The sequence below is a fragment of the Balaenoptera musculus genome, chromosome X, assembly GCF_009873245.2.
Source record: "Balaenoptera musculus isolate JJ_BM4_2016_0621 chromosome X, mBalMus1.pri.v3, whole genome shotgun sequence".
Classification (NCBI taxonomy): Eukaryota; Metazoa; Chordata; class Mammalia; order Artiodactyla; family Balaenopteridae; genus Balaenoptera; species Balaenoptera musculus.
This window is the reverse complement of record NC_045806.1, coordinates 128,014,937-128,040,174: the sequence shown is the minus strand read 5'-3', so window position 1 is coordinate 128,040,174 and position 25,238 is coordinate 128,014,937. Positions and strand designations below refer to the sequence as shown.

The following is a 25,238-nucleotide window of genomic DNA, read 5'->3' as shown; positions in this document are numbered from 1 at the left end:
GTCCTTAATCCATCTGGAATAGATTTTTTTTCTGCATATAGCATGGAGGAGGGTTCCAGCTTCATCTCTTTCAATATAAATAACCATTTTCCAGCTTTGGTTAATGAAAAGTCCCTCTTTACTTACCTAACATGGCACCTGTATCGTATACACAGTTATACACGTGACTGGGTGCGTTTCTGCATTTTCTAATCTATCTCATTGCTCCATTAATCTATCCCTGCACCGGTATCGCACTGTCTTAATTTCAATAGCTCTCTCTCCTCTCTCTCTCTCTCTGTGTCTCTGTCTCTGCCTCTGTGTGTGTGTGTGTGTGTGTGTGTGTGTGTGTGTGTGTGTATCTCAGCCTCCTATAGTTCCTTCAGGGTAATCTTGGGGAAGGGAGCCAGCAATCACGTGAGCTCAGCCTCTTAGCAGAGAAAACTGGGTGATCTGGTTGCAAACTCTTGCCCCTGGATTTTCCCTTCTTGTCTATGAGGTACTGGAAGGTCCAAATAAGATTACATAGAGTAATGAACTGCTTATAATACTGCGAGGTTACTCCCTTGGGGTCAAGGGGCCAGGTGTTTATCAGGTAAAGGTGTGTACAGATCGTGGACAGCCCTGAGCTCTGTAAGCACAGGAAATGTTTGTTTTGTTCAGAAAGTCTGTCGTCCTTTAGGCTGCTGTTTTAACGCCACGAAGGTGTTAGGGTATAAGGAATTCTGCTCTAGGATTCGGAAGGAATGTTGGCTCTCTTCGCTTCCACTGATCCCTCAATTTTTTTGTGGCACTAACAGTAGGAGATGTAGCCTAAGACAAATAACAGCAGCGCAGGAGCCTTAAAAGGCCTTTTCTCAATGTCCTGTGCCCGCATCGGTTTATGGGTGGAGCCTGGAGTCAGAGGGGCGGCCGTCGCAGCCCTCGGATGCTCCCCCGCCATCCCCACGAATTCGGCCCGGGTGTAGGTGGAGCGCTCAACCCGCCCCAGGCCGGGGGTCCTCTGCGGTTTGGGAGCGGTGTGCTTTTTCCTATGACCCCTCTGGGATTCGGCCGCAGGGGCCTCGGCGGGAGCAGCGCCCCCTTCCGGCCCTCAGGGGCGCAGCGCCGGGGGCCCGCGGGGCCCAGGGGGCGGGGGCAGGCGGGGGGCGGGTTCAGGGGCGTGGCGAGGGTGGGGCGTGGGCGGAGCTCCTCCCCCGCGCTCTCGGCGCACAGCCTGCGGGGTGGTGACTGACCAGCCGCGCCGCTTCCCAGTCGCCTTCGCCGCCTCTGCCGCCTCCGCACCGCAGGCCCGGGGCCCTGCCGCTCCAGGCTCCGCCCGGCCCCGCGTCCCCGCGTCCCCGCGTCCCGGCGCCCGGCGTCCCAGGTCCCGCAAGATGACGCTGAAGGCGAGCGAGGGCGAGAGCGGGGGTGCCATGCGCACGGCGCTCTCCGACCTCTACCTGGAGCACTTGCTGCAGAAGCGCAGCCGGCCCGAGGTGAGCTGCCCCTGGCGCCCGGCGCGGGATGCGGGCCGGTCCTCGTCGCTAGGCCGCGCCTCCCGCCGCGGTCCCTCCCCGCCCGCCGCCCTGCCCTCGGGGGTCCTGCGCCCGGGGTGGAGGCCGCGGCGGGCGGCGGGGTTCGGGCGGGACTCCGGGCGCGGTGGCTGGTGGCCCCCAGTAGCGCCTCCCGGCGAGAATCGGGAGAGGCCGCGGCCTCGACCAAGAGCTGATTAAGGTCAAGGGAAACTTCTTCGTGGACGGAAGTCAGGGTCACAGAAAGACTGTAAGGAACAGATCCGAGAGTAGGACTGCTTGGTGGTTGTGTCAGCAGAAAGGGTTGTAAAAGCCAACGCTGGCCCCGAAGTGCTCACTCACCATCCCTGTGCATTTAGGCAGGGCCCCTGGTGCTGGGGCACAGATGGGTGGACCCCTGTGTCTGTTTGTGGGCAGACAGTCACCTCACAGGTAATTCTGCCCCCCAGATTCCTATGATGGCCCATAAATAGCTCATCACCTCGATCCTCAAAGATGCCCAGAGGGAAGGGTTGATCGTTTTCTTGTTACCTCTCATACTTCTGGGTGTGGCGAGGACCCAGCAAGGTAAGGTTGTCGCTCAGGGTCTCTCCCACAAGGGCACGGCCACCAGGATGCTCGCTCACTCACTCATCTGAAGGCTGACGCTGTGTCTCATTGTCAGCCATCAGCCAGCACCGGCCAGCAGCCCTTCCATGTCCCCTGGCCTTCTCACAACGCGGTGGCCAGGTTCCAAGAAAGGATGTCCACGGAGACACACAGACAGAGAGAGAGGGCCAGGCAGAAGCTATCTTGCCTTTGATAACTCAGCCTCAGAACTCACAGTGTGAATCTTTTTCCTAGACTACAAGATCTTCCAGGGCAGGGCTGTTTCACACTCACTTTTTACATTTTAAATGCCTGGTAAGTGGGTCCTCAGAAATGTTTGCTGAATTAATAAGTGACTTAAGAGGTGGACATGTGATTCAGTATAGCCATCCACTTTCACAGATGAGGAAACTGAAGATCCACAAGGTAAAGCAGACTGTAGAGCTGTGGACTCTGGGCTGGGTGGCATCAGCTCAGGTCTCCGCATTCACACCTGTCTGTCATTGCAAATCAGGATGAACCCGTGGGGAAGACGCTGGTTATTCAGCTGACAAGGCAAAATGGGAAGTTATGCGGCAGCATGTACACTAGGAGGGGCTCAGGCTCTAAAACTACTTGGTTTCTCATAAGTTTGGACACATGGGATTTTTTTTTTCTTCCCCACAGTCAGCTCACTTGGCTGAGCCTTAACTCACCCCCCCCCAAAAAAATCCACTTCTCTTTATTAAATTTTCTTTTGGCAACTTTATTGAGGTTTACTTAGCATACATCTAATTCACGAATTTGATTGTGCAGTTCAATGACATTTGACAGATGCATCCCATCATGTGGCCGTCACCGTAATCATAATGTAGAACATTTGTATCACTCCAGAAAGTTCCCCGATGGTCCTTTAGGTTCATTTCCCCCATCCCCGGAAACCTGAGTGTCACCTGTAACTCAGTGCTCAGACCCTGTGTAGACCTGTCTGCTCCTGGTGGGGAGGCTGGAGAAGTTGTGTGCGGTTTTGAAAAGAGGCCCTTTCACTGCCCTCTGAGTAATTAGCAGTTTTTGTGGAGCTGTGAGTTGATCCTGCAATAGCAGATACAGTCTATTGCTTAGTCAGTTTGCTTGAGTGTATGAAAGGATTTGAAGATGAAACAAGAAAACTTGGTAAAGCACTGAATGAAAAGCATCCAGATCTGCCAAGGTGTGGACACTGGAAGAAGAATGTCCACACGATGAAAGGTGGCCTGACCCCACGAACCTGCTGATTCTTATTTCCCGAGGTTCACCTTCCCTCTGGGGCTCTTAGCAGTCTCTGCTGCCAACCCTGGGCTCTGCGTACCCCTTGCTGCCGAAGTTCCCTGTGCCTTTGATTTCTCTTCTCTGTAAAATGGACCTGCTGAGAGGGTTGCGGTGATGTTGACCTGACGTAACGCCTGTCCAGCAGCAGTAGCACGTTTTGCTGTCCTAGCAAGAACCAAGAAAAGTTGTAAGGAAGTTGTTGGCTTTAAAGGAGTTCATAAACTCATGTTGCCAAAGGCTACATTTAGGGAGATTGCTTTCTATAAAAGCTCTGAAGACTGGAAACCCAAAGTTTCACCTCTGATTATACTCCACATCTGGTATTGAAAAAGTATTGTCAAAATATAATTTTGCAGTAGGTTTGAAGTGTAGCCTGTCTCCCATATTTAAGTATATGTTTCCTTCCTTGGAGAAACATTTTATGAGCTCTCTCTGACCTTGTTCTTTTTTACAATCCCTTAGTGCCCATAAGATTGGTTGTAAAATTCCTACTTTTCTCTTCAGTCCTGTTTGAAGTAGCCCTTCTCCCATGACCTGAAGCAATACGTTGAAAGTCCCTGAAAGTTCACTTGGGCCTGTCCCACATGGGAAATGACCTAAGAAATAAGTCAGGCTCCAGGTGAGTTTCCACTCAGAAGAGCTGTCTGTGGGCTCCTGGGTGGGGAGACGCGGCATCACCTGCTGTGCCTGGGCCAGGATGGCACTGGCAAATAGCGCTCCAGGCAGGGGACATTCAGGGTTGACGGGGGTCTTGAGACACTGCCAAATGTCCCCTGGGGCAAGGGAGATGAAATCAGTTGACATTTCATTGACTGCAGAGATTTTTCTCCCCTAAGCAGTGAGTTGCTCACATCTTTCACTGTTGCTAAAAAAGGAGGGGAAGTGACCCCAGGGGTGGGAAATGGGAAGAAAAGCTCTGAATTAGGGAACCAGAATACAAATTTTGTAACGTGACATTTTCTTTTCTGAGTCTTCACTTTTCCGTTTTTCCTTCCCATAGAGAAATACACATGAGCAAAGTACATACGCAGTTGCCGCTGAAACGGCTCCTGTGTGACCACGACTCCCATCCGCGGAGGCCACCAAGCACGGATCGTGTAGCACTGCGGTGTTTACTGTGGGAAAAGTCCGCGTGTCAGTGGACCCGTGCAGCTCAAACCCGTCACGCTCAAGGGTCGACTCTATAGGTTTTTGCTCCAAAGTCACTTGCCAGAAAATTCTGGCTCTGAGGCGCTCGTCTTTCCCCAACTCTTTTCCCCGGCTCTTGTCATTTGTGGGGAAACAGTGCTCAGCTGTTTCTGGTACCTTGCGCCCTCTTGGTTTTCTCATAGTTTTTCTTGTTTTCTTTCCCAAAGTGGAGCCTGACCTCGCCTGCCGTCTGCGGCGATCACTTGCCTTCTTGGCCTGGGCCTTCTAAGTCTCCACGTGGAAACAGTTGGCAAAGAGCCTAACAGTAGGCTGAACAAATGTTTGTTCTTTCCTCCGTTCGCTGTCACCGACTCTTAATCCGACCGTTTGGGTGGGAAAGCCACCCGCTGCCAAGTTTGTTTTTCATCTCTTTTTTAATCCCAACTTCCTTTGAGCCACTGCCTCTGCCCTTTGAACCCGCTGCAGATGTTTCCTCCGAAGGGGGTTTCAGCGCACAGGCGTTGCCACCCCAGCAGTGTGTGTGATTAAAGGCCGAGAGGCTGCAGAGCTGCCCCCGTCCTGCTGGGGCGGCGGGGATGAAGGCTGGTCTCAGAGTTGTGAAGTGAAGTCTGCAAAATGCAATCTAGTACATTTGACCACATTGTTCAGCATCACTTGGTGGTCGCGGGGCTGCTAAGGGCTCAAAAACGGCTCAGCTTTGCAGCGACAAAGTAAACAAACGAAATATTGGTAGCACGTTGGAATGAATGTATTACCAGCTATGGAAACAAGAAAAGTTAGAGCAGTTCAGGGGCAGGACAGGTGCCCGGCACGTGGCCAGTGGACGGATGGACGGATGGGACAGGGGACAGACTGCAGTCTAAGTTGTCAACCTGGACAAGTTAGTTACCCTGAGTGGCAGGCGGGTAACCCTCCCATTTCTTCAAAGCTGGGTCTGGGCCAGCTGAACTCTGTGGACGTGTCCTGCCCTTGGTGTGGTCTCAGCCCCACGGTTGGGGTCAATGAAGCACCTTGGCTCCGTGTGCATCTGTCGGGCTGTCTAGCCCTGCTCCTGGGACTGTCTGCGGCGAGGGGTGCGGGGGGCTGGTTGAGGGAGTTTCCTGCACGTCAGGCGCTGTTGAGGAGAGGCCGGCCCCCTCTTGCTGAGCAGTCAGGGAAGCCTCACTGTTGCTAGTTGGTTCTTTGGTCGCCACGTCGGAGGGTTCCGTTTATCTTATCATTTGTAGCTTCTGGGTGAGCGTGATAGCGGCTCTGAGTCATCCCGAAGGGGGACGCCTTGATGAATAAGCACTTTTAAAAGACCAGCCTTTCAGGTAGGAAGTCTTGAACTTTCCTGGGTGCTGAGTCCTTAATTTAAAGGCTGATGTGTTAAAAGCAATCTGTGTCACGGAGCCGAATGAGAAGGCGATGAGCGGAGGGCGCCGCTTTATCTGCCTGTTCCAGGCACACAATCACGTAGGCGTCGGCCCCTTGCAAAGGTCACTTTGTCTTCCATGGACTGAGACTTTCGAACCTGTCATTGTAGACGGGCCCAGCGCTTCTCGAAACACAGGTGAATCATCATAAATGGTTTATTGATGGCACTTTACAGCACATGATAAACTAATCTGATCTATGTTTTCAGATTTTATGGCCACACAGGTACATGGTAGATGCTGATAAATCCATGGGATTAATTTCTGGGTTTGGTTTTCAGCTTTCTCAGCCCCACAACTAGTAGTGAAAAAAGATTTGTAAGTCAGGATCAAGGAAAGTCCTAAGTTTTATTTTATGCTTTGAGGCCAGAAATTTGAGATTTGAGCTCTTTGTCTATTCACAGCAGTCATTCCGTCAGCAATCCTTGAATTCCTCATTCTATACATTCAATCTCTTAACACATGCACATGGTAAAAATATACAAATAGTACAGATGCTTAATTTGAGAGAAAGAATTCTTCCTTCCAACTTGACGCTGCTTTTCCTCCAGTTTTCTTGAGTCTACTTAGAGAGCTGTTTGATCTCATTCTCTTCAAATGGGTCTGTGGCAATAGCTACCTAGCTTTGAAGAGTTTTAACCACATGGTTCCAGGTCGCCATGGGCAATGCTTTGAGGAACTATTTGGTCACTGTGTGTTGTGGCCTCTTACTTACCCATCCAGAGTCTGGAAACTGATCCTGTACCCTGCAGATGTCTCAAGGATTGGTTGTTGCCTCTCTGCCCGTTCTTTGGTACTGTGTTCTCTTAGTTATAGCTCTTCGGTTGCAAACAAGTGCGACTCACCAGCCATTTTGCTAGTTCTTTTATGCAATAACTTCACCTCTGTCTACTACAAGCTCAAAAATAGTACCCCGTCAAAACCATGGACTTGACATTGGTATGACGTGTGAGTGTAGTTCTGTGCCATTTTGTCGCATGTCTGCATATATGTAACCACCACCACAATCAAGATATGGAACTGTTCCATCAGCACAGAGACCTCTCTGGTGCCACCCCTCTATAGTCACCTCTCCCCGTGTCCCCTTGGCAACCACTAATCTGTTCTCCTCCTCTATAATTTTGTCATCTCTAGAATGTTATATAACTGGAATCATATTGTATGCAATTTTTTATTGCTGGGAAGCGTCCCGAGGTATGGATAGACCACAGTCTGTTGAACTGCTCACCTATTATAGGCTGTTCTCCTTGTCTCCAGGCTTGAGTTACTACGAATAAAGCTGTTCTGAACCTTCATGTACACGTTTTGCACAAACTTTTGTCTTGTGCCATTGCCAGGTTGTAAAGTAGTCAGTTTTTTAAGAAAGTTCCCAACTCTCTTCCCGAATGGCTGTAACATTTTACATTCCCACCAGCCGTGGATGAGAGATTCAGTTTCCTTTGCATCCTCACCAGCATTTAGTCTTGTCACCAATTTTTATCTTAGCTATTCTGATAGGTGTGTAGTGGTATTTCTTTATGGTTTTAATCTGCATTTCTCCCTGATAACTAATGACATTGAACATCTTTTCATGTCCTCATTTGCCATCCTTCCTTACATATCCTCTTTAGTGGAATATCTGGTCATGTCTTTTGCCCGTTTTCTAATTAGATTGTTTTTTTTTTTTTCTTTAAACATCTTTATTGAAGTATAATTGCCTTACAATAGTGTGTTAGCTTCTGCTTTATAACAAAGTGAATCAGTTATACATATACAATATGTTCCCATTTCTCTTCCCTCTTGCATCTCCCTCCCTCCCACCCTCCCCATCCCACCCCTCTAGGTGGTCACAAAGCACCGAGCTGATCTCCCTGTGCTATGCGGCTGCTTCCCACTAGCTATCTATTTTACATTTGGTAGTGTATATATGTCCATGACACTCTCTTACCCTGTCCCATCTCACCCCACCCCCTCCCCATATCCTCAAGTCCATTCTCTAGTAGGTCTGTGTCTTTATTCCCGTCTTGCCACTAGGTTCTTCATGGCCTTTTTTTTTTTTTTTTCCTTAGATTCCGTATATATGTGTTAGCATACTGTATTTGTTTTTCTCTTTCTGACTTACTTCACTCTGTATGACAGACTCTAACTCCATCCATCTCATTACAAATACCTCCATTTCATTTCTTTTTATGGCTGAGTAATATTCCATTGTATATATGTGCCACATCTTCTTTATCCGTTCATCTGTCGATGGACATTTAGGTTGCTTCCAGGTCCTGGCTATTGTACATAGAGCTGCAATGAACATTGTGGTACATGACACTTTTTGACCTATGGTTTTCTCAGGGTATATACCCAGTAGTGGGATTGCTGGGTCGTATGGTAGTTCTATTTGTAGTTTTTTAAGGAACCTCCATACTGTTCTCCATAGTGGCTGTATCAATTTACATTCCCACCAACAGTGCAAGAGTGTTCCCTTTCCTCCACACCCTCTCCAGCATTTATTGTTTCTAGATTTTTTGATGATGGCCATTCTGACCGGTGTGAGATGATATCTCATTGTAGTTTTGATTTGCATTTCTCTAATGATTAATGATGTTGAGCATTCTTTCATGTGTCTGTAGGCCATCTGTATATCTTCTTTGGAGAAATGTCTATTTAGGTCTTCTGCCCATTTTTGGATTGGGTTGTTCGTTTTTTTGTTATTGAGCTGCATGAGCTGCTTGTAAATCTTGGAGATTAATCCTTTGTCAGTTGCTTCATTTGCAAATATTTTCTCCCATTCTGATGGTTGTCTTTTGGTCTTGTTTATGGTTTCCTTTGCTGTGCAAAAGCTTTTAAGTTTCATTAGGTCCCATTTGTTTATTTGTGTTCTTATTTCCATTTCTCTGGGAGCTTAGATTGTTTTTATTGTTGCGTATGGAGCATTCTTTTCGTACTCTGGATGTTAGAATTTTTCGTTGGATGTGGGGTTTGTGAATGTTTTCTCTCAGTCCACATGATGATGTTTTTCATCATCTTCACACAGGCTGTCACAGGGGTAAAGTTTTTCATTTTTAAGAGGTCCAATTTATCAGTTTTTCCTTTTATGGATCCCGCTGTTGGTGCCAAGTATAAGAACTCTTTGTCTAGCCCTAAACCCTGATGACTGTCTCCTATGTTTTTCTCTAAAAAGTTTTGTAGTTTTACATTTTACATTTAAGTCCATGATCCATTTTAAAGGTCTAGTTCAGTGTTTCTTTTTTTTGCCTATGGGTGTCCAATTGCTGCAGCATCATTTGTTGAAAAGACTACCCTTCCTCCGTTGAATTGCCTTTGCACCTTGTCAAAATCAACTGGACGTATCTGTGTGGGTCTATTTCTGGGCTCTCTCTTCTGTTCCATTGATCTTTGTGTCTGTCCCTCTACCAGACCACAGTGTCTTGATTATTCGTAACCATATAAATCTTGAAACCATGTAGACTGATTCCTTCTACTGTCTTCCTTTTCAAAATTGTCTTAGCTGTTCAAGGGCCTGTGCCTTTACATCACGTACATTACACGTCGTCCAGAGGTACTTTTTTCATGTAACCTGCAGGGATCGGGTGAGTGAAGCCACTTGTGTGTAAGAAATAACATCCCAGATGCAGGAGGATCCACAGCTCGTGCTTAGCTTTCCTCCCAGGGCGCAGTGGGGAGTGAGCTAGAGAGCGTGTGCCCATCTGCAGGGGGGCAGGTTCCACAGGGACAGGTCTTCTGATTGTTACTAAACGAAACAAAACAAAGCAGAACTTTAAATTCTGCATTCATTCCTTCGTCAGCTTTCCCTCTCACTGTAGTCACAGGATCGGTAGCCCTTCCCTTCATCTCTTTTCTGTCATGTGTGTGTAGACCTTAGTGTTGTTTCGTGATTTGCTGTAGGTAGATCGTAAAAAGGGAAAGTTAGTAAAGGGTTTTGTGTTATTATGACCAGTTGCTGACCCAACAGCTTTGTTTCACTTCTTGCTGACCCCGCTTCTCCCTGATCTTGTTCGGGATGGCAAGATGCCCAACTCAGTTCTTATTTTCTCAGCCCCTTGTGCAGCCTGGGATGGCCACGCTGTGTTCTGCAGTTCTGGCTGATGAGACATGAGCAGATGTCCATTGGGGAAGTTCTGGGACAGATGCCACTGGCCTGGCCCTTCTTCCTTCTTCCTGCCTTGAAAGTGGAGCTGTAGGTTGGATGGGCAGCTTTTCAGGAGATGTTTTCTCAGAAGTCCGAGCTCCAGCCCATTGTGCCCTGGCCAATTCCTCCTATGTGCACGTTCCAGGCTCAGCTGTCTTCTGGAAAAATTTTTGAAATCTCTCATCCCTGATGACTTCCTGTTTTTTGTCTGTGGGTTTCTATTTACCCTCCCCCGTTTGGTCTCATTTAAACAGGGTCCAGGCTACACGCAAGTACTTAGGCTGCCAACTTGAACCTAAATCACAATCACTTAGGAAAATTCTATCTTGCCAGAATAGAAAGCATTGTACTTTGTAGGGCTTTAGGAATAATAGGCTTTCATTTGCCTGTTTAGAAATTAATTTGAAATGAAACGAATACAATTTACTTCTCACCTCCTTCTCTAGTCACCCAGTTCCTCTCTGTTGTTCATGTCTCTTTCCAGAGGGAGATGATGCATTTACAAGCAAATATGAAGATATTCTTATCTTTCACTGTTTATGCTGATGATAACATACCTTTCCTCACTCTTTTTTTCTTTTCCACTTAATATGTCTTCCAGATTAACCTCTGACCCTCCTTTTCAGGGCTACATGGTGTCTGTGTGCCAGGATGCCCCCGCACAGATGCAGTGGTAACTGTATTAATGGCTTATCTACTGTAGACGACCTTGAAGTTCTGTGTGGTTCTGGGCTCCCAGGTCTCATAAGTCACTTTTCTAAATATAGCCCTTTGTTAGACAATTCTGCTTTAATAGCAGTGCCGTGTAACTCAATGTCATGTGCGGTTTTTGAAGTTCTAGTTGCTACACAAGGCAGTTTCTCTTTGTCAGTATTTCCCTCATTCCGTAGACAGACAGATAGGTCTAGCTGTTCCCACCTGGGGATATTCCCGTTTCTCCTTTGCCGCCAAGTGGCAGACGAGGTGTCCTGCTCACGGCTCCACCCGTTGGGAAGATCTTCCCTCCCCACTGTCTCTGAGGGGCGCCCCCAGCCACAATCCATTTTCAGCTCGGTCCTTACCTAAACCAAGGTCGGGCTTCTTCCTTCTCCATATTGTTTTTGATTGACTGTTGTATCAGGAGAAGGAGCGTTTCAAGGAGATGTATTCATATTGTGCAGCAGCCCTTTATTCTCGTTGGCGTGTGGTCTCAGAGCCCAAACCTGGAAGCCCCCCGAAGTCCATCCACAGTAGGGCACCACACGAGGGTTCCAGTTTCCTGCTCCGTGGCCTTTTCACTGTCTGAGTGTCATTCCCTTCCAATGTTTTATCTGAAAATTTTCAATCTCACTGAAAAGGTGTAACAATTTTATAGTAACTTCCATTAGCCATACCTCCTAGATTCTACCATTAACATTTTGCCATGTCTGCTTTATTACATATCTATCCAAAAACCATCCGTTCACCTTTTTTTTTTTGTTTTGCACTTCACTCCTAAAAGCTTCAGCATGCATATCATCGGCTAGGGTTCAGTATTTCTTTATGGTTCTTTTTTTAATTTTGTGGTTAAATTTACATACAGTGAAATGCACTGGATGAGTTTTAACAAATGCATACACCTGTGCACCCCAACCCTGGTCACAGTTTGGACCATCACCACTCCAGAAGGTCTGTCATGCCCTTACCCAGCCTACCCCTTCCCATCCTATCAGAGGCAACCACTGTCTTAAATTTCTATTACTGTAGTTTTGCTTGTTCTAAAACCTCATGAATGGTCTCCTCCTGCAGGTGGACTTTTCAGCTATAGTTAATAAAGCTGCTGTGAACTTCTGTGTGCAAGCCTTTCTGTGGGTGAACACCTAGGAGTGCGGTTGCCAGGGCATAGGGTCAACGTATGCTTAACTTGATATAAGAAATTGCCACACTCTTTTCCTCGGGGCTGCGCCGTTTAGCATTCCCACCGGCGATGTCTGGGCGTTTCCGACATCTGTCCTTTTCGTTGTAGGCTCCCTGGCGGCTGTGTGCGGGCTTTCTCTAGTTGTGGCGAGAGGGGGCTACTCTTCGTTGCGGTGCACGGGCATTGAGGTAGCTTCTGTTGTTGCGGAGCGTTGGCTCTAGGCACGTGGGCTTCAGTAGTTGTGGCACACGGGCTCAGTAGTTGTGGCTCGTGGACTCTAGAGCACAGGCTCAGTAGTTGTGGCTCACGGGCCTAGTTGCTCCGCGGCATGTGGGATCTTCCCAGACCAGGGCTCGAACCCGTGTCCCCTGCACTGGCAGGCAGATTCTCAACCACTGCGCCACCAGGGAAGCCCTCATAGGCCTTCTTTAGTGAACAGTCTGCCAGACGTTTTGTCCATCTTTTCATTGCTCATCATCCTGTTATTGAGTGAGAAGAATTCTTTACATGTTCTGGGTATAAGTCTTTGTACTCTCAGGCTGAGAGTTTTGCTGAGAAGTTTTTAGTTTTGATGAGATCAGTTGTGTGCTTTTTGATTATTGCTCTCTGTGTCTACTAAACCTTTGCCTGTCTCAGTGGAATTTCTCCACAAACAGATATTCTTAACTTTAAAGTATTTGTGGTTTTAGTTTTCGTTTTTTTACAGTTTTCTGCCTCCTCCCAGGTTTTGAAGATGTATTGTGCTTTCTTCTCAAAGCTTGGTTGTTTTACCTTTCACGTTTGGAACTGGTTCTGTATATAAAGTGATGTGGGGACCAATGTGCCCTTTGCCTGTGCGGAGTTGACCCAACACCATGGATTACAAAATCCATCCCCCTGTCTGCCCTCCTGCCAAGGCCACGGGCCTTAAATTACTTCAAATTTATACTAAAGACGTCTTTCTAGAGTGTAATCCGTCCAGCTTTGCTGTCTTCATGGTTGGGGTCAAGGGGGTCACAGTTGATGTGTCGTCTCGGGCTGATGGCAGGGGTAGCCACTTGGATAAATAACGCTTCACATCAAGTCTAATGCAACTGGCCACCAGCTTTAGGAGATAAGCGTTGGTTTGCTGAGCCTTTGGGGTTTTAGACGCGCAGCAGCGACCCGACGGCTACTTGCTTCATACATTTCTCTGCTGTTTTGATCCGACAGACTGTGTCACCCCAGCTGAGCGCCGTGACGGAGGACATGTACACCAACGGGCCCGCCGCCCCGGGGAGCCCCGCCCGGGCCCAGGGCCAGGAGGCTCGGAAGGTGCGGCTCATCCAGTTCGAGAAGGTCACCGAGGAGCCCATGGTAATCCCTCTTCCTCACCACCCCGGGCCCCTCATGGCAGGCTTCTTGCCCCTTCCAGTTGACGACACCTCGTGTGCAGACAGAAAATATTTCTCCTAAGAAGTTGCCTTAAGTTGTCTTAAAGATCAACTCAGAAAGAGCTTGCGGTTAAGCTTGCTGTGCCCTCGTCTGTCTTCCAGGGAATCACGCTGAAGCTGAATGAGAAGCAGTCCTGCACTGTGGCCAGAATCCTCCACGGCGGCATGATTCACAGACAAGGTACAGGCGTGTTTCGTTCAGGGATTCGTCCTTTACTCCCTGTTCAGGGCTGAGGGGCACAAAGCTTATAGCGTTCAAAACAGGGAGCATTTGTGTGTGTGCCAAGAGATTTTTTGTACCGTAATGACTGGCTCTTTAGAATGATGAATCGCCCGGCGCCACTGTCGCTCCCTCTGAGCATTCTTATACACTTATTTATGCCAGTACTTTTGCAGTTAGTTAACATTTGAGCAACTACTATATGCAAACCCTTGCATTAGACTGTGAACACATAGCAGTGTAGAAAACAGACCATCTCTACCTCCTGAGGCTACCAGTTAAACTGAGAAAATAGGGAATTCCCTGGTGGTCCAGTGGTTAGGACTCGGCACTTTCACTGCTGAGGGTGCGGGTTCCATCCCTGGTCGGGGACCTAAGATCCCACAAGCCACGTGGCACGGCCAAAAATAAAAGAAAAAGAAGAAAAGAAAAAAAATAAACTGAGAAAATAGATACTAACAAATAATTACAAATAACTGTTGTATCTCCATGTGAAGCTGCCGTCAATTTGCAGATGCGTCATTTAGTAGAAGTGCTTTTCTGTGTATCAAGGGGTAGCACAAGTATTGATACCCATTCTTCACATAGAATCTAAACAGTGATTAGCTTTACCACTTGGTAGCATTTGGAGGTCTTAGCTAAACAACAGAGAAACATCGAGCTTTCTTGTCCCTTGGAGTGTGTACAGCTGTGTCATAGCCCCTTGACATCAGGGGGACTCTAGTTCCAGGACACTTTCAGGACCAAGCGCTTTTATTTTGCAGTTGGAGTCCTGAGGTCAAGGAGGATGACACGGTCTTAAACCGTCGAGTGCTTGTCTCGCTAGGTCCCTGAAGGCCATGAACAGAACATTCCCGCCTCTCATGGTTGAATGGTTTCAACCCTGTGTGTTCTACACAGTCTATCGTACAACATGCTCTAGATCCTGGTTTCTTTTCTGTGGCGTTTTGACTTCTGTTGACACCTCTTTTGTCCGAACGTTTGTTCTTTTGTTGGTAGGCTCCCTTCACGTCGGAGATGAGATCCTAGAAATCAACGGCACGAACGTGACTAATCACTCAGTAGATCAGCTGCAGAAGGCAATGGTGAGTATTCACTATGCCCTTGTCTTCGTGAAGCATCAATCCACATTGGTGTCTGTGTACCTCATTTTTCTGTGAAAGTGTTTATACCTCATTGAAGGGCCTCTTACCACTGCTAATCTTTATTCTGTGCAAGAAATGACAGCTCTCTGTCTTCATTTAGTAAACTTCTAAAACAAGGCAAAAGACCCAGAGTGTCTGTCTAGAAAGAGCATTGGACTGCAATGGCAGCTCTGAATCCTGCTCTCCTTTATTCCAGCCCTGTGATTTGGAGCAGGTGAATTCACTTCTCTAGGTCATCTGTAAAATGAAGATGGTAGTAATTGCTGTTCTTATGTCATAGATTTGTTACAGAGAACAACTGGGCTATAATAGGTCCACCCCTGCACACAGCAGAGACCCTTCCTGTAACCAGAGCAGGAAAAAACACATGGGGTAGTTGGGTGTAATTGGTCACAGCCGGCAGGAAGCACCCCTCAGGCACTCAGCAAGGAGATGCCAGGGTACCAGCCAGGGAATGAAGCAGAAAATAGCAACTTAGGGAGAAGTTTAATTTGAACCAGAGCTGAGGAAACTGGACCTTAGAGAGCTCTGAAGCATGGCTGTTTAAGGATAGACCTCACTTCTGACCAAGATGAAGTAACAGGGACCAGATTTACCCTGCTTCTTGAAATGACTCACATCCTAAACATTCATGTACCTGATGACAGAGGATTCAAAATACTTGAAGCGAACACTGGCAGGGCTGCCACATTCTGCAGGACAGACTGTGTACCCTGCCACATGACAAGCCTCAGCAGGTTTAAAGGACTCAAACCATACAAAAATGCACTGTCCACCCACAATGAAATGAAATTAGACATCAAAAACAGAAAGATACCTGGAAATCCCTAAATATTTGGAAGTTAACACACTTCTAAAGAAGTCACAGGCCATAGGAGAAATCACAAGGCAAATTAGAAACTGTCTTTAAATGAATAGAAATGAAAGCACAGTGTATCAGATTTTGCGGAATGTCACTGAACTCGGACCAAGGTGGAAACGCCTGGTTTATAAAACGAGAAAGGTTTCGGTCAACAGCCTCAGCTTCTACCCACAGAAACTAGAAGAAGGAGAAAAAATGAAACCCAAAGCAAGCAGAAGAAAAGAAACAAACAACCAGAAATAGAACGGACAGGACCTTGGCAAATGAATGTGGAGGGTGAAGGGGTTTGTAAACTATAACTCTGAAGTAGGCATAACCCACCTATGAGAAACTCTATAGGACCAACGACCCAGTTCCTTCCACAAAGAAAAGAGTAGAAAAGAAAACACTGCAGGGAGAACAGGTAGATGAAAATTCGACTCTTACAAGACATATCCACCAAACAGCAAACATATCCAGCAAACAGGTAGATGAAAATTCGACTCTTACAAGACATATCCACCAAACAGCAAACATATCCAGCAAACAGACATATCCAGCAAACAGTGTCAGACCACGTGCCCCAGACCCTTCATTCAGCGTCTTCCCACCCTCTGGAGCGGGCCACCTGTTTCCCACCGGGACACTGGCTGGATCGTTTCATGGTCACCAACACGAGGAGCAGTTTGGCCTAATGGTTGCTTCTCAATAGAACGTGATGCACGTGTTTTCTCTGAGCCGATGGCACAGCTGTATCCCTTCGTCTTGCATAAAAACCGTTTCAAGTATGTGAACATTCCACATTTGTGCTTCTTTTTGATTTATGTAAATAAAATCAACTATGTAAAAGGTAATTTGTGTCGTGGCACAAGTTACCATGAACAAGGAATACTTGTTGTGCATATAATAGGTAGACAGTTAACAACTCTAATATTTAAAGTGCTTCTAAACTTTGTATAAAAAGACAAATAACTGGGGAGTTCCCTGGCTGTCCAGTGGTTAGGACTCTGGGCTTTCAGAAGACAAACAACCAAATAGACAACTGGGCAAAAGATATAAGAAGAAAAAGCGTATGGCCAATGAGCTCTTGAAAAGTGCTCAATTTTGGTTATGGTAGTAAAATTACAAAATAAAGCAACCATGAAATAATTTCCACCCATCAGATTGGCAGAAATTTAAAACGAACGTTAACATGTAATTGTGGCAAGAATTTCGGGGGAAAGGGAATCTCATATACTCCTGGTGAGAGTGGAATTTTTATAGTTTTTTAGAAAAGTAATTTGAGGATAGCTGTAAAATTGTTTTTATCCTTTGACTCTGCATTTCCATCATGGGGTTCTATTCTGTATAAATGAAATGCAAATATATAAGGACACGCGTTAAAGGGTGTCTACTGCAGCAGATTGTAATAAAAAAAAAACTGGCAAGAGTGGACACGCCCAGTAATGGGGATGCGGCAGAGCCATGAGACAGAGTGAGCGAGGTCTTCATGTATCAACCTGGAAGCAAGTCATAGAGTAATGCATATAGTATAACCCCATTTTTGTTAAAAACAAACAGCAAAAATACACATGTATGAATATGTGTGTAAATATTTAGACACATGACTGGCCCTTTATTGGTGTGGAGAAACGCGTGGATATTTGTGTGCCAGGGTTCATTTTAAGTACTTCTGGGGACCTCTTGGGGGTCGACTGCGAGGAGGAGGGAAAACCATTAGCCTTTGTTCGTTATTCTTTGTACGTCCCCATGTTGTTATGCTGGTTTATGGGGCACATGACAGTTCTGTCTTGGAGGAAGCATTGTGCTACAAGATTTCAAAGTGTACAGTAAAGATGGCTATTGGGGAAAAAAAATGCCCAGGACTTTGGGAGGGGAAAAATGACTTAATGAAACCCCCAGTCACCCCGGTTCGTTTTACATGACAATTTTATTTCACCTTTCTTTTTTAATAGAAAGAAACCAAAGGAATGATCTCATTAAAAGTAATTCCCAACCAGCAAAATCGGCTTCCTGCACTGCAGGTAGGTGGCGCCATTTTCTCTCTTGTGATGATGGCAGGATTCAGGCCCAGTGTGTATTCTTTGAATTTGATTGAAATGATGTGATTGTAAATATCTCAACAAGCATAGCTGCCTGGTACTCTCTGAACCAAACTAACATGTGTTACAAACTGGCAGGCGTTTCCCTGACCACGGGCGTGACTGGCCCTTTGCAGCTCATTGGGGCTGCAGGGCCTGACAGATAAATGTGGAAGAAGGAAGATTTAAAATAAATAACTCTGAAGTTTCTGTCACAGGTCACTTATCGTATGATGGTATAATCTTTTTTTAAAAAAAACTTGTTTTAAATGGAAGGTTTGGTGTGTATGGGCACATACACAATAAAGGACACAAATCATAAGTGTAAAACTAGATGAATTTTCACAAACTGAACACACCCACGTGACCAGCACCGTAAGAGTCCCCGTGCCCATTTCCCGTCCCGCCAACCCTGACTTCTAACTCCAGAGACGAGTTTTGCCCCTTTTTGAAATTTGTGTAAATTGACTCATGCAGTATGAATCGTGTAGTGTCTCATTTTGTTCACTCGGTATGAAGTCTGTGCTGTAGCAACAGATGATTCCTTCTTATTCATTTGTTGTATGACTGTGCTCTGGAGGGCCTTCTGTGATTCCAGCTTTTTAGTTCTGACAAAAATTAGTGCTGCCGTGAACCTCTTTGTACCTGAGTTTCGGTGCATTTCTGATGAGTTGTAGGCTGTGTTCATCTTTCATGATGTTGCCAAACTACTTTCCAAGGTAGTCGTACAATTCTCCATTCGCAGCTGCAAGTTCCAGCTCTTCCACATCCTCACTAGTACTTAGAATTACCTGGGGTTTTTTTCCTTCATTTTGGCCGTTGTGATGGTGGTGCTACATTGTGCTCTCTACTGGGAAATGGTGTCTTCTCTAGTTTGTTAATCAGCCTTAATTTCATGAATCTTCAAAGAACCAGTGTTGCCTTTCTTGATCCTTTCAACTCTATTTTGTGTTTCACTGGTTTCTGCTCTTTATTATTTCTTTATTTCTTTGGGTTGGATTTTTACCCCTAATCTTCCTAGCAGAGGAAACTGGTATTAAATTCTGATATAGCTTCTTCCAGTCTTTTTTGTTTCTGTGTATAAAGAAATACTCTTTTAAAATTTCAAGCATACTAGGTATTGGTTTTATTTAATGATATTCTCATTTAATGTTATATGAGCAGCATTTTCCAAGGACATTAAATATTCTTCTACAAATTGATTTTTATAGTTGCTTGGTAATATATTCTGTAGATGGCCATATTTAATTGATTGATTCCCCATTCTTGGAAAATCAGATTGTTTCTAATATTTCGCTGTGATAGATAATGCTATCTATGGTGAGCACGTGTATCCACGTATCGTAACTGACAAGCTTCTGTGTAGAAGTAGATCGTGGGGTCAGGACTTCGGGCACGTTCACAAGGAAACAAGTGCATTTCAGATAGTAGCCTTCTTTTTCAGATGTTCATGAGAGCACAGTTTGACTATGATCCCAAAAAGGACAACCTGATCCCTTGCAAGGAGGCGGGGCTGAAGTTCGTCACCGGGGACATCATCCAGATCATCAACAAGGATGACAGCAACTGGTGGCAGGGACGGGTGGAAGGCTCCTCCCGGGGGTCGGCGGGCCTCGTCCCCTCCCCCGAGCTGCAGGAGTGGTGAGCTGCCAATGGACGGGGACCCATGCCCACCACGGCTGCTCAGCTTCCGAGATCTGTCATCCTGTGTGCAGTTTCTGTTTGTCAACCGGGCCAACCTTCCGGTTTTCCTGGAAGAATGGGCAGGGGGGCAGCGATGCCTTGATGTGCCTGACTGGCTCTTCCTTCATCCGTGGATCTGTGTTGCCACAAATGCTCTCCCTAAGCTTCAGGTCCCTAAGCCCGCGTTGGGACTGCAGCCCCCTCTTTCTCTGCCGGAGGAGGACGGGGTCCGGGATGACACAAAGGGCAGGAGGCAGATGGGTCTGGGGGTTTTGTGTAGAAGGGACGGCACAGGCGAATGACCCCGGGGCTTTTACACCAAGAAGCCACCCACGTCCTCGGTCATCTCTTCCCTCCAGGCGAGTGGCGAGCGGGGCTCAGTCTGCTCCGAGTGAGGCTCCGAGCTGCAGTCCCTTCGGGAAGAAGAAAAAGTACAAAGACAAGTACCTGGCCAAGCACAGCGCAAGTACGCTTCCCAGCCTCCCCGCTGCCCGGCACATCGTTCTCACCCCCAGGGGGCCAACCCGACATCCTTCCAGACCTTTCCCAGTACATCAGTGCCATCAGTATGGCCAACTGCAGGGTCTGAGCAGCCCCAGACAGTGGCCTGTTTTCCTTAGAACTAATTCAGACTTTGTCCCTTAGCTGCCGCGGTTGGAAATATATGAACATTATAAATGGGTTTGAGCGGATTGTAGATAGCAAGTAAAGAATAATCTACGATTGAGCTACTATTTGTTGAATGCCTCCTTCCTGCCGGGAGCAAAGCACAGGGCCTGAAAGCTGTGTCAGGAACCTCCAGTGAGGCAGATGTGGCCAGAGCATCGCTGGTGGCAGAGAGGAAGGGACAGCAGCGCGAGCCGGAGATAAGGGGAGATGACGGGCGCGTCGGGTAACGAACTGTGGAGAAGAAGTGGAGAGGGTGGGGGCCAAAAGATTAGAGAAAATTCGAGTCCAGAGAACTGACCAACAGCCGTGCTGAGTTTAGATGGTGTGGGGGTTGGGAAAACTGAAAAATAGACCCCAAGGAAGGGCATCCACGATCCAGGTTGTCCCTGATGGTGTCCGAGCCCGTATAGCCGGTCGCAGCCTTCGCTGTGTGCCCAGCTCTGGCGTGAACACGGCTTGCTTTTCTTTGTCTCTAGTTTTTGATCAGTTGGATGTTGTTTCTTACGAGGAAGTCGTTCGGCTCCCTGCGTTCAAGAGGAAGACCCTGGTGCTCATCGGTATCTTCTCATTGCTTTGCCACTTAGAGTACATTTCTGCATTTCTGTTATTTCCCTGCCTGCAGTACGTAACCTCCCTCACTCCCTCTCTCAAAAAAAAACAAGGGCAGTGAGGAAGAAGAGGAAACAAGAAGGCAGGTGTCTTGGGTCCTCCATGTGGAGCAGATATAAGGAGTTTTCTGAGTCCTTACCAGGACTCCCCTGGGTTCACGTTACAACAGAGGGTAAACCTCACATGGTTTTCAGCAGCTAACTCTTTTAGGTTGTCTGTCCGTCTGGCGGCAGTAGGGGTGCTCCAGGCCTATGCTTCCGGGTCCTCCCCATCTTTAGAGTGAAAACATGAGTTGGTTAGAGGACCTGTATGAGGGTTCTGTTTAAATTTCCAGTACAAGTCAGTTCCATTCATTTTGGAGAGTCCAGTAAGACAAATATACTTCAAAAATAAACAGAAAATGCCATGTGGTAGCGGGCTCCCCTGTGGAAATGACAGTTGTCTTTGGAATCCTAGCTGGGACCCCAGGGCCTGGAGACCCCAATCCTCCTGACCCCAGCCCAGAAGCCACACAACTCGCTTTGACCTGTGGCTCATCTCGGGGTCTGAGAGATACAAACCCCTATCCCATTCCTCTTCCTAGCCCCACCTTTGTGTCTGGGGAAAGAAATGGAAGCTGTTATCTCCTCTCTCTGTGCAGGAGCCAGCGGGGTGGGCCGCAGCCACATCAAGAGCGCCCTGCTCAGCCAGAGCCCGGACAAGTTCGCGTACCCCGCCCCGTGTGAGTAGCTCGGGGGCCTCAAGGACACGATACCGTAGTCATCTGTCTTTTCCTTTGTGATTTTTTTTTCTTCAGCTGCACCACGCAGCTTGCGAGGTCTTAGTTCCCTGCCCAGGGATGGCACCCAGGCCCCAGCAGTGAGAGCGCTGAGTCCTAACCACCGGACCGCCAGGGAAGTCCCTCCTTTGTGATTTTTTTTTTTTTTTTAGTTTTTTTTGGCTGTGTTGGGCCTTCGTTTTTGTGCGAGGGCTTTCTCTAGTTGCGGCAAGTGGGGGCCACTCTTCATCGCGGTGCGCGGGCCTCTCACTATCGCGGCCTCTCCTGTTGCAGAGCACAGGCTCCAGACGCGCAGGCTCAGCAATTGTGGCTCACGGGCCCAGTTGCTCCGCGGCACGTGGGATCCTCCCAGACCAGGGCTCGAACCCGTGTCCCCTGCATTAGCAGGCAGATTCTCAACCACTGCGCCACCAGGGAAGATCCTTTGTGATTTTTTTTAAAAAATGTTTGATTATAAAAGAAAAGCCAATTTGGAAAGATACAAATTTGTGCCCGTAGTTGCTCCCACTAAAAAAGTAGCTGTGCTGTTTGTCTACATAAGAGAAGCAGCGGTCAACATTTTTATACTGCTTTAAAAGATTAAACAAATAATATGTTACTAAAAACTTATGTTACTTTTTTTCATTTTAATTTATATTATAAACACTTTCTCATATGCCTAAATCACTCTGAGAGCTCTCTTCCGGTCCATTGAGTGGCTAAGGAAATTACAGGACAGCCACCAATTTTCATGAAACGTTTTCTCAAAGTAGCGCTCAGTAAGGCCCACGTAACCCCGGCAGCTGTTGTAGGAGAGTCGGGCCAGCAGTCAGGCGGACGCTTAGATCAGTTCCATTCCCAGGAGCGAATCTGTGTAGAAAACTGGATTCTAAACCTGTTATTAGTATTTTTTTATTCCTTGCTTCTCCGTTTTGCCTTTGAGGACAGAGTGACACACTGGGGTCAGAAAGCAGAAGGCCTTAGAGGTAGAAATAACCACGACAGTTCCGTCATTCAGTAAGTTAGAATGAGAAGTGAGTTAGAAAGGGTAAGAGGTGAGGATAACTCAGGTCAAAGAAGAGTCATCGTTTTATAAGATGGAAAGAAAGACGCGCGGCAGTTGTGGATTGAGGAGAAGGCGCCCATTGAGACAGACCAGAGGATGACACAGGAGACCAGGGGGTCGCGTCTCAAGCTACAGCATCTGTAGCACGTTTTACTCAGAGGACCACTTACATGAGTAATCGTAAACGTTGTGACTTAAGGACATTCCAGCATTTAACAGTGTGAGTTTAAAGCAAACCAAAGTACTCTTCTTTCCAAACAACGAAAAGGAGACTTTCAGTGTACTTCCCAGAAATCCTGACTGTAGCCTGGAGATCTGTTTCTAAAATATTTTCAGCTGTCATTTCTTCATTTCTGAGCTTCCGTGTCCCTGGGGTTGGTGTTTGAGAGATGCGCCTTCATAAAGGGAGGAGGATGGTACGAACTTTCTACGTTTGGCTCTGGCTCTTGACAGTTAGGTGTGTTCTGGGCGGATGGGGGACTTCCTGGTCCGCTTCGTTTCCCAGAGTCAGCCCCTCGGGGTCCTGTGTGAGACACCCCTCCGGTAAACTCCCTGCACTAAACGCAGCTGGGGTGGCGGTGGCGACGCCAGCGTCCGAGCCCTCGGGAGCCAAGGAGGCCCTGAGTTGCTCAGGGATTTGGGTTCTCGTGCACAGATACGACACGGCCGGCCAAGAAGAGTGAAGAAGACGGGAAGGAGTACCACTTCATCTCCACAGAGGAGATGACGCGGAGCATCTCTGCCAACGAGTTCTTGGAGTTTGGCAGCTACCAGGGCAACATGTTTGGCACCAAATTTGAAACAGTGCACCAGATTCACAAGCAGGACAAGATCGCCATCCTTGACATTGAGCCCCAGGTGGGTAGGCATGGAAGGCAGGAGTGGATGGGGAAAGGGTGCTGAAGAGCACAGCTCATGGGACCCTCGAGCAAGCGCAGATCTGCGCCACGAGCTTTCACCAGGATCACCTGGAGGAAGAAGAGCAGGACCAGACGTGCTGGAGACAGTGCGGGGGTTGGCGAGGCCCGAAGATGCTGATCGCAGAGGTCCGTCATGACAGCTGACTCCTTTTCTTCCCCTCTCTTCTTCCTCCACTCCTTTTGCAGACCCTGAAGATTGTTCGGACGGCAGAACTTTCACCCTTCATTGTGTTCATCGCACCCACTGACCAGGGCACTCAGGTGGGACTGAAGGGTCTGTGCTGGGGGGGCGGGGCCGCTCTCCAGGCCGGCGAGGACCGGGCATCGGTCCGGATCGTTGGCCAGAGCGCCGGCAGAGCCCAGCTTCCCGACCCTAAACCTAACCCTGCCTGCTGCCGTCCCCTTCCCGCCCGGCCAGGGGCCAGAGCACGTGTGCCTGGCCCATCCGTTCAGCAGACAGTTGTTAATGCGCTAGCCAGGCCATTGTTCCGGAAGAGCAGATGCCGACACTGGTGCGACATGGGCTGAAGAGGGGCGCCTGGGGGCAGGGCAGGCGCTGTGAAGCACAGAGGCGGCCCTGGGCCCACGTGGTGCGTGCTGTGTGGGGAGGGGCAGGAAGGCCAGGGCCGTGTTGAAAAGCCTCCTCGCCCCCCAGAGCCGAGCTGCCCCAAACCCACCCTGCAAGCGCTTTGCTTTGCACTGAACGTGTGCGTGGGGACCTCCCTGGGTCTTTCTCAGTGGCTGTGTGGTCTCCCATCGTGTGGATATAGCAGAGACTCATTTAGTTTCCTCATTGCCTCCTTGATGGCTATTTAGGTTTAAAACTTATTATAAATAATACGACAATCGATGGCCCTGTGCATACAGCGTTCGACACGTGCAAATATATCTGTAGGAGAGATTCCAGGCAGGGTTGTGTTGGGAATGTGGAGAGAGGTCGTCCCTGTGCCAGGAGCATGTTATGCAGTTTCATCTTCAGTGAATCTGCTAGAGGGGAAACACAATCTCACTGTACTTGTATGTTTTACTGGAATCGGTGGTGCTGGGGTGCAGACGGGTGGATCCCTGCTCCACCCGTGGCGCCCTCTCTCCCCCTCCCTCCCTCTTTCTGTCTCCACAGACAGAAGCCCTGCAGCAGCTGCAGAAGGACTCCGAGGCCATCCGCAGCCAGTATGCTCACTACTTTGACCTCTCACTGGTCAATAACAGCGTCGATGAAACCCTTAAGAAACTGCAAGAAGCCTTTGACCGGGCATGCAGTTCTCCGCAGTGGGTGCCTGTCTCCTGGGTTTACTAAGCTTGCAGAACAGGGGGAACGACTATGGGCCCCTGTCGAGCCTTAGGAACTCCATTCCCCTTGCTTTAAGACAAACAGGATCGCCCCAGCTAGCTCTCTGTCAGCTTCCAGCTCTCTGCAACTATCCTCATGACCAGCTTGTTCAGGTTTCTGAAGGGCTGGGCTCTGACTTCCCTGATAGATGGGGCCCCATGGATCAGGATTTCCAAAGGGTCTCTGGAAATTGGGGTCCGGAAGTACTGTCCAAACGCAGCTGCTGATCAAAGATGGTCCACATGGGGAGGAAAAGCAATGGACCCTGTCCCTCTGAAGCCTGCACGCCTTTACCTTCAATCACACTGGGCATTTCATTTGTTTTTGCTTTGAAGAAAGCATTTTTAACTGCAACTTTCTAAACTGCCAAAATGAAACAGCTGTGCAATAGGATGAGGTCTGCTCTAGCGAAACCCTCAAAAGCAATAAAAGTGTTGCTGTGTTAAAATAAAATGCCAATGACCTTGTACCTTTTAACTCTCTGGGTTTCCACCTGTGCCCCACGCCTCTGGGAGCAGCTGCTGGAGGATGGTACCAACACCAGACGCCTCTGCTGGGTTCACAAGTCTCCCTC

At 47.9% G+C, this 25,238-nt stretch overlaps 1 protein-coding gene across 2 annotated transcripts; it reads left to right on the top strand.

Moving 5' to 3' along the window:
• Positions 1-1,189: 1,189 nt before the first annotated feature.
• Positions 1,190-25,135, top strand: MPP1 (membrane palmitoylated protein 1). 2 transcript variants are annotated; one of them, XM_036839749.1, is made up of 12 exons: positions 1,191-1,457; positions 13,123-13,266; positions 13,446-13,524; positions 14,563-14,648; positions 17,505-17,573; positions 19,075-19,271; positions 19,673-19,779; positions 20,459-20,539; positions 21,232-21,312; positions 23,070-23,272; positions 23,521-23,595; positions 24,455-25,105. In XM_036839749.1, exons 1-12 carry the CDS (start codon positions 1,356-1,358, stop codon positions 24,629-24,631), a joined length of 1,401 nt encoding a protein of 466 aa, XP_036695644.1. In that variant the 5' UTR covers positions 1,191-1,355; the 3' UTR covers positions 24,632-25,105. The 2 variants fall into 2 exon arrangements, with proteins under 2 accessions (XP_036695645.1, XP_036695644.1); XM_036839750.1 differs by lacking the exons at positions 20,459-20,539; positions 21,232-21,312 and having other exon boundaries at positions 1,190-1,457; positions 24,455-25,135.
• The last annotated feature ends 103 nt before the right edge of the window (positions 25,136-25,238 follow it).

Bases quoted from the DNA above. Each gene is read 5' to 3' on its own strand.
- MPP1 (XM_036839749.1), top strand. From the start codon at position 1,356: ATGACGCTGAAGGCGAGCGAGGGCGAGAGCGGGGGTGCCATGCGCACG. The intron at 21,313-23,069 runs GTGAGTAGCTCG...TCTCGTGCACAG, and splicing joins GTTCGCGTACCCCGCCCCGT to ATACGACACGGCCGGCCAAG. The intron at 23,596-24,454 runs GTGGGACTGAAG...CTGTCTCCACAG, and splicing joins CCACTGACCAGGGCACTCAG to ACAGAAGCCCTGCAGCAGCT.